The sequence below is a fragment of the Corvus hawaiiensis genome, chromosome 15 (assembly GCF_020740725.1).
Source record: "Corvus hawaiiensis isolate bCorHaw1 chromosome 15, bCorHaw1.pri.cur, whole genome shotgun sequence".
NCBI classification, from domain to species: domain Eukaryota; kingdom Metazoa; phylum Chordata; class Aves; order Passeriformes; family Corvidae; genus Corvus; species Corvus hawaiiensis.
This window is the reverse complement of record NC_063227.1, coordinates 6,818,866-6,826,390: the sequence shown is the minus strand read 5'-3', so window position 1 is coordinate 6,826,390 and position 7,525 is coordinate 6,818,866. Positions and strand designations below refer to the sequence as shown.

Below are 7,525 nucleotides of genomic sequence, written 5' to 3'. Positions count from 1 at the left end.
AGGTGGCCTGGGCACACATGGCACATGGCTACCTCCTGCTGCTGCTACGTGTCCCCAAAGGGTCAGCCCTGCTCCATGCCAAGTGACAGCATCCGTGTGGGCCAGCTGTGCTTCACGCTGGGGTGATGGCATCCTGGTCCCCAAGGGTCAGAGCCCTGCTCCATGCCAGGATTATGGCATCCTCATCCCTGTGAGTCAGACCTGTTCCGTGCTGGGGTGACGGCATCCCAGTCCCCAAGGGTCACAGCCCTGCTCCGCCCCCTTTCTCAGCCAGAAATAACTTGTGTCCCGTGGCTGGACCTTGGCATCTGGGCTGGAGCCCAGGACGTGTTGGGGCAAGCAGCAGGAGCCCAAGGGTGCCGTGAAGGGCCAGCAGGGGCCACCGAGTGCTGGTGACTGCAGCTTGGCTTCAGTCTCATCCCCAGTGCAGCAGGAGAAGCATCTTCAGTCCCCAGCATCTGGGGTATCCCCTGGCCAGGTAGGGAAGGTGAGGTCCCACGCAGGGGTCAGCAGCTGGGTGGGTGCACAGGGCTTGGGGATGTCCTTGGAAAAGGGGACACCACCACTGTGGGGGTCAGTGTAGAGTCTCCCTGGAGCGGGGCGGAGGGAAGGATGGGGTGCAGGTCCCTGGCTCGTTGTGGGGATGGTTAATGCGGAACTCAGAGCTGGCAGGGAGCTGCGTGCCAGGCACCCCAGCCCCATGGAGACCCCGGCACTGCAGGGCCCTTAGGGGAAGCTGCCCAGCATCAGCCTGAGCTGAGGGATGCCAGATGCACCCGAGTTGAGCAGCACTTGTGGAGCCGAGCACCCCAGCAGTACAGGAGGGTTCTGCTGCAGATGGGCAGCTCAGGGGGCTCAGACTGGGGCTGGTTTCCAGCTGCCTCTCCACAATGGAGCAACACAGACGGGTGGTCCCATGACCCTTCTTGCTGCTGGCTGGGCTCACCAGCTCCCTGCAGGTTCAGGGTTGCAGCTCCTGCACCCTTGGGGCCAGCAGCTGAAAATAGCTCTGCTAAGGCGGAGGTGCTGGGGGGGTGGCAGCCAGGGCCCCCGCTTGGCTGGCAGCTGCTGCTCCGAGAGTGCTCGAGGCACAAGGACAGTGGCTTGCTGTGGGCAACGACAGAGGCAAGGACGGTTTCTGCCCTAAAGAAAGGCAGGGAGGAAGAATGACAGGCAGGAGCTGAGGGACAGCATGGTTTGAACATTCCCTGTGTCTGTTGAAGGGGACAGCGAGCGATGCAGGGAGATGCTTAGAGATGGTGCTGACGAGGGGAGATGCTCAGCTGAATCCTAGCACGTCTCTGGGGCATGTCTGCAGCTGACACATGCCCATGCTTGGTGTCACTCCCAGGGTGCTTCTCTCTTCCAGCCAGACAGGATCCATCCCCCTCCCACAGAGCTGCCCCAGGAGCACGGCAGCAAGTGATGGCCATCATGAGACCAGGCCCTCAAGATGGTAAGGGGGTGCAGGGGTGTCACCAGCCCCAGGGCAGTGCTGCCCTCCTTGACTATGGGCCAGACCCAGCTCTGGTTGAGGCCATTGGCCCTGCTTTCGCTGGAACGGTCCATGCACAGGGTGGGAGAGGCTTCTTGAACCTCTGGAGCTCTCTAACAATTCCTCACACTGAGGAAATGCCAGTCCCTGGCACGGGCAAACGGCCCAGCCACAAAACAGGGACCCCAAGGAGGGGATACACTGTCTGTGCTGGCTTGGGAGTCCCCCACACTGCAGCGTCCTCAGCTGTAGCTGTGCTCTCCCAGCCTCCCCAGAGCCCCAGCTGGATCTGGGGAAGAAGATGAGCACAACACAGGATGTGATGATCGAGGAGCTCTCCCTGCGGAACAACCGCGGCTCCCGGCTCTTCCAGCAGCGCCAGAAGCGGATGCAGCGCTTTGTCTTTGAGCATCCCAGTGGCTCCAGGCAGGTGGGTCTGAGGACAGCCCTTCCCTGGCTCTTCCAGCCTTTCCAGGGAAGGAATTCCTGGTGGAGTCAGTGGTCTCTCTGCAGGGCAGCCATGCTTGGCTGACTGCTATGCAGAAATGGAGAGATGTCCCAGTGGGCTGGGCATGGAGATGGGCAAACACGGGGTTCAATATCCACCAAAGAGGAGGGGGATGGTACTGATCCCCCTCTGCACCCACTTATTGTCTCCTGCAGCTCCCAGGGCAAGGGGCAGGTGGCTCACACCACACTGGGAAAGGTGATTCAGAAGGGACAGTGAATGAACAGATGGTGAGTAAACAGAGGAAGCTCTGAGGTGCTTTCAACCACCCCCTGCGTTCCAGCTGGGGCAGGGGGAGTCCCCCCCTGTGCCTGTTAACTCTCTCCTCCACAGGCAGGGGAGAATGCTGGGGGCCAGGAGAATTATCACTCCGAGCTCCATGTGGCAGCATCACCCCAGGGTGGCCCCCCAGAAGTACCCAAGAAGTCAGAGAAGGTCTTGCACATGAGCAAAGTCCTGAACCCCAGTGCCTTGGCCCCAGGTAAGCCAACGCTGCCTGCACCTGAACCCGACACTGCTGTGATCTCAGCAACGTGGGGCTGGAGGCAGTGAGCTGCTGCCTGCTCAGGGGTCTGCCCAAAACCCTTCCCCAGAGATTTTAAATGTACAGATATATATACCTACATATTTATGTTATAGATACGCATTCCTGGCCCCAGTAACAGGTCTTCCATGGCCATGCAGAGGCCAGGCTGTTCCCAGCCCCCTGCCTCAGCCTGGCTGTGGCCCCAGCAGCCCACACTGTCTCTCCCCCTGCACAGGGTACTCGAGCCCCCTCAAAGAAATCCCCCATGAGAAGTTCAATGTCACCGCCATCCCCAAGGGCTACCGGTCCCCGTGGCAGGAGCTCTTTGGTGACAGGGATGATGCCATGTATGGCAAGAACCAGCTGCCCATGAGACCCCCTGCGTGGGACTTCAAGAGCTTCAACAGGTAACAGGGGCAGACACCACCAGCCAGGCCAGCCCTTGGCCAAGCCCTTCAGCCTCGAGGAGCACCCACCATCCTGCCAGGGAAATGCAACAGTCTATGCCCTCCTTATACCCCACAGGGGCACAGCAAGGGCTCAGGATGATCTTTTCCTGCTCAGGAGCTCCTCTGTGGCTCCTTGCAAAGGTCCCTGCCTCCAGCAGTTCTCTCCCAGATCTCCTCTCAGCTCCACCACTGGGTTTGCATAGCCTTAAGCAGCTTAATCTCACTGGGTAACCTCAGGGATGAAATTTGGGAGGGCCAACTCTTATGCACATGGTCCTGCAGAAGGAATCACTCCTGTTCCCAGCTGGGCTCAGCTCTGGGCTGGGTGGAGGAATGACACAGACAGTGCCAAGTCTCTTTCCTAATTTCCTTAAGGTATTCAAGCAGCTGCTGGAAGCAGTGGGGGTATAAGGTTAATCTTCCCACAGAGTGCTAAGAGGTCACCAGACTCCTTCCAAACACCTGCTTGAGCCCAAAGCCTCCAGGCCAGGGGGTTTCTGGTGGCTCAGTCTGGCAAGCTCCATGCCCTGTGGCTGCTTCTGATGGAGCATGGCTGGTGCCTCCTCACACCTCCAAACTACACCAGGGTCAAAGTTGGGACCCTGGAGGAAAGACTGCCAAGACAGATCTCCTTTCTGGAAAGGTGCTTGGTGGGGGTCCAGGAGATGGAGATCTGGTGATGCCTTTTCCTGGTCTTAAAATCAAGAGTCAGACACGGTTAGAAGGGGAAAAGGGATTTTACCTTGGTATTTATTTTAAGGATCCTTAGGTGCACACGTCCAGGTCACATGCATCGAGATGCACCCCGCCGAGTCTATCTCCCCAGCATTGGGTATAACATTATAGGTTTTACTAATTAGCACATCTATCAAAGATTCCCCAGTGAGAGGCTCAAGTGAGCCCCACTCCCCAAGGAAACTTCCCCTGGATGGTTCTATCTTGGTTTACAGAATGTGTTCTGGAGAGGACCTTGGGGTCTGGGGCACACTGATCCCTACCTACGAAGCTTCTAAAATGTTTAGTCTCTCAGCTTGACAAACAAGTCCAAGAATGTAGGCAACAAGCACTAGGAATACAGAAGTTGTAAAAAGGTATAACAGGGTTATAAAAGAAAAGGCAAAAATCTTCATGGCATCGGTGGTAGCAAAGCACCAGCAGCCCATGGTAAAATAATGAGAACTGAACTTTTGAGCTGAACATCATCCCAGGGAATCAGCAAAAGAAGTCCTGTCTGTCCTTTTTCCCGAAAACCTCTGTCATGAGGATGGAATTATATTGGCTTTGGTGGCCTGGCTAAAGTCACCTTCCAGTAGGCAAGTTCCCACTGGAGTTTCCCCCCGGGACACAGCACTGCTCCCCAGCAGACCACGTGCCAACAGCAGCTCCCCTGCGCCCACCCCAGGGCTGGATTTGAGGCGTGGGGGACATGACTGCTGTGCTTTGAGTACTTGGCAGAAGGGGCTGTAGGGGACCACAACCCCTCAGTGTGGGAAAAGCCATCCTAAAGGGCAAAGATGAGCCTGGCCACCACTGTCCCTTTGCTGCTCTCCTCCCCCTCAGCCCCGGGGCTTTGCCATGTGGTTCTCCTTGAGGAGTTACAGCCAAGGAGGCGGTGCAGGGGGAGAACAAGGAGCTGCTGCTGCAGACACTTGGCTCTTTTCTTTCAACATTTAGCCATGTTCCTGCCTCAGGATTTATTTATGGACAGGGACTGAAGCAAGGGCATGTTTCTGAATAATACTCTACCCTGTACCATTTCTCCCCTCTCACACACTGCCTTTCTATTTAAAGTCTTCAACTGTAATTTAATACAGATGGATGCTAATTTAACTCCAAGCCTCTTGCCACCTCCTCTAATTCTTCAGTGAGGCAGGAAGATTCAGAAAGCCAATCTGCCTTTAACTGGGCTTTTCATGATCTTCCAAGCTGTTGGCTTTTAAATCACTTCTCAGCTCAAATACCAAACCACAGAAAAACAAGCTTTTTGGAACAAACTGGCTATCGAAAGCCAGTGGTCTTGCCTAAGGCTAGTTGAATCCAAGCACAGCTCTCATGGGTCACAGAGCAAGGGCAGGTCCACCACCTCCACAGCAACTGCGTTAAAGCAGGCTGATTTATTCCCAATTTTAAATGTTCAGAGTGTGATGCAAAAACCTTGGGCCACCTTGCTGAGGTGTGCTGCCTTAAGAGAGAGTGAAAACCAAGCTTTGACAAAGACTCTCTTTTCCCATAAGAAAGTTCCTAGAACAAGCCTCTCTCTTTTGCCTTTCCCCCTCTTATTTCTCCTGTTGCAAAACAGTGCCACATTATTCATGTGCTAGCAGTGCTTCCCAAAGCAAACATTCCCAGTTTTGCCTCACTGATAGCTCAGCCTCTATGTGCTGCTCCAAAACCAACATTCTTGGCTTTTTGGGGGCTGGCACACTCTTCCCCAGCCCCTTTCCACATTTCTCTGGAAAGAGACGACAGCTCTTGCCCCCACACTGCTCCTCCTGTTAGTCATTGTTCATGAGGAGCCGTCCCAAAAGGTGGGAGGGAGCCAGGGCCAATAGAGGTGCATATGCTGGAGTGATCCGGAGCAGCGCCCTCAGCCTCAGCCCTCTGCAGGACACAGGAGCTGCAGACAAGGCACTTTCAAGCACTGTCACTGGTGTCTGAATCTAAGCCCTTCCATGTGCAGAACACTTCCACCAACACCCAGGCCTCGAACCCCACTCTCCAGGCTTGCCAAAGCTTGAGTTGAGGTGAGCTCTGTACCAGAGAACCACCTCGCTGGGCTGGCAGGGCTCTAACAGTGTGCTGGGGAGGAAGAGGAGGGTTGTCATTTCTAACAGGCATTGCTACATTGTGCTGGACTCAGCAAATCCAGACTTTTTCTAACACCTTCACAACATCTCGTGACTAAGTGTGCTTCTCCTTGTGCTGCAGGACTCCGGCCCCGTTTGACAGGGCATTGGTTGGTGAGCTGTTCTCTTTGCCCACCATAGAGCTGGATAACCTGAGTGTGCTGGAGGTGATTTCCCACAGGCCCAACTTCAACAGGGTGGCCCAAGGCTGGGTGCGGATCCTGCCGGAGAGCGAAGAGCTGTAGGATGTGCGTTCCCTTCTCCATAGCCACGGATGGTTCCCTCACTGGACTCGGACACACTCGCAGGGGAGGGGAGGGGGGGCAGGTATCCTTCAGGAAAGCTCAGCTGGTGGGCTCAGGTTGTCATCTTTGAATGGGGTTTAAATGAGCTTGAGTGTGGGACCATTCTGAATTCCCCTTGCAGTCAGTGCCAAGCCAACCAGCCAAGTCCTCGCTGTTAATCCAGCAGACCCCTGCAAGTTCCCGTACAAAACATCCCGTACAGCCTGTCCTCCTCCCTGCCTCATGGAAAACGGCAGCACCCCAGCTGCAGCACACCAAGCTGCCCCACTGCACCTTCACTGACATGCGAGACCTGCTCGGACAGCTGGTGCTTTTGCAGAGAAATTCCATCTTCAGGACAACTCTGCATCTGTCATTCCAGTCAGGACGCAGAGAGGAGGTGATAATGGAAGAGCAGTAGCAAAACAAGTTACTTGAGGCATTGGCATGTTAAAAGCAGCTACCTTGAGCTTGGCTGGACAACAAAAACAAATGAAGGAGTGGGAATCTACCTGTTTACCAACACAGCACAGCCAGGATAGAGGGGAGAGGAATGCTGGGAGCTGGGAACTTGTGCCCCATTTTCCACAAGCTGCTGGCTAGCAGCTATTTTCCCCTTCCTACCGCTATTTGCATGCCTTGCTTGAACATCCAGTCTAGGCCCTTTGAGTGACTTATGCCAGATTTGCTTCATGTAGTTGGTCAAGGATCAGGCCCTGCCTGGACCCGCTGCCCTGCAGAACCACACCAACGTGGGGATGCTGCCAGGGTGTTCTGGTAACTTCAACAGCAGTGGAAAGGAAAAGCAGCATGGCTGTGCCTCCAGAGCAAGCACGGGCCTCCCTGGGAACGTGAAAATCAGCAGTGAGGATCCAACTACACCAACGTTTTCAGCAGTGACACACAGTGGGACATGCAGCTAACAACAGCCTACAGTCATTGGAACATCTGGGCAACCCCACTCACAAAAATTGCTGACAACACAGGCTTCCTCCAATTGCTTTTGTCAGGTTCCTAATGTTACCCTTACTTATACTCCCAAAAGCACCAGGATAAAAGTTCCTTTTTCCACCACTGTGGTTAAATGGGGCGAGTAAATGTTGTGGTAAAAATGCAGCTAGCAGCTATCTCATTTGTAAAGTTTGTAATGCTGTGCAGAGCAAACCCCACGCAGGGATTCTGCTGCCACAACACATCATTCAGGTGGGAAGTTTTCATTACTCTATGTCTCCCACAGAAGAAGGAGGGGGCAAGCAAATGGAAAGAAAAGAGGTTTGTTCCTTAGAAATAATAAATCTATGATGCTTAAATGCTGCCCTGTTCCAATTCCATTTCCCTCCTCTTCGTCCATCAGCTGCAGAACCTGGGCACCCTGGGTAACTGGCTGGAAATAATAAATAAACTGGGATGATGGGAA

General features: G+C 54.6%; 1 protein-coding gene across 4 annotated transcripts; it reads left to right on the top strand.

The window, feature by feature from the left end:
- Nucleotides 1-16: 16 nt before the first annotated feature.
- MYOZ3 (myozenin 3) lies at nucleotides 17-7,521 on the top strand. Of its 4 annotated transcripts, none has more exons than XM_048319460.1 (7): nucleotides 17-478; nucleotides 1,374-1,456; nucleotides 1,762-1,925; nucleotides 2,159-2,233; nucleotides 2,337-2,484; nucleotides 2,765-2,936; nucleotides 5,907-7,521. In XM_048319460.1, the coding sequence occupies exons 2-7, from the start codon at nucleotides 1,426-1,428 to the stop codon at nucleotides 6,067-6,069; spliced, it is 753 nt and encodes a 250-aa protein (XP_048175417.1). In that variant the 5' UTR covers nucleotides 17-478; nucleotides 1,374-1,425; the 3' UTR covers nucleotides 6,070-7,521. The 4 variants fall into 4 exon arrangements, with proteins under 4 accessions (XP_048175417.1, XP_048175415.1, XP_048175418.1 ...); XM_048319458.1 differs by having other exon boundaries at nucleotides 1,370-1,456; XM_048319461.1 differs by having other exon boundaries at nucleotides 17-487.
- Nucleotides 7,522-7,525: the final 4 nt, after the last annotated feature.

What these genes read in the sequence shown, in the direction of transcription:
- MYOZ3 (XM_048319460.1), top strand. Translation starts at nt 1,426, where the DNA reads ATGGCCATCATGAGACCAGGCCCTCAAGATG. An exon ending in GAGACCAGGCCCTCAAGATG is followed by an intron (nt 1,457 to 1,761) that starts GTAAGGGGGTGC and finishes GTGCTCTCCCAG; the next exon opens with CCTCCCCAGAGCCCCAGCTG. An exon ending in ATCCCAGTGGCTCCAGGCAG is followed by an intron (nt 1,926 to 2,158) that starts GTGGGTCTGAGG and finishes TGTCTCCTGCAG; the next exon opens with CTCCCAGGGCAAGGGGCAGG.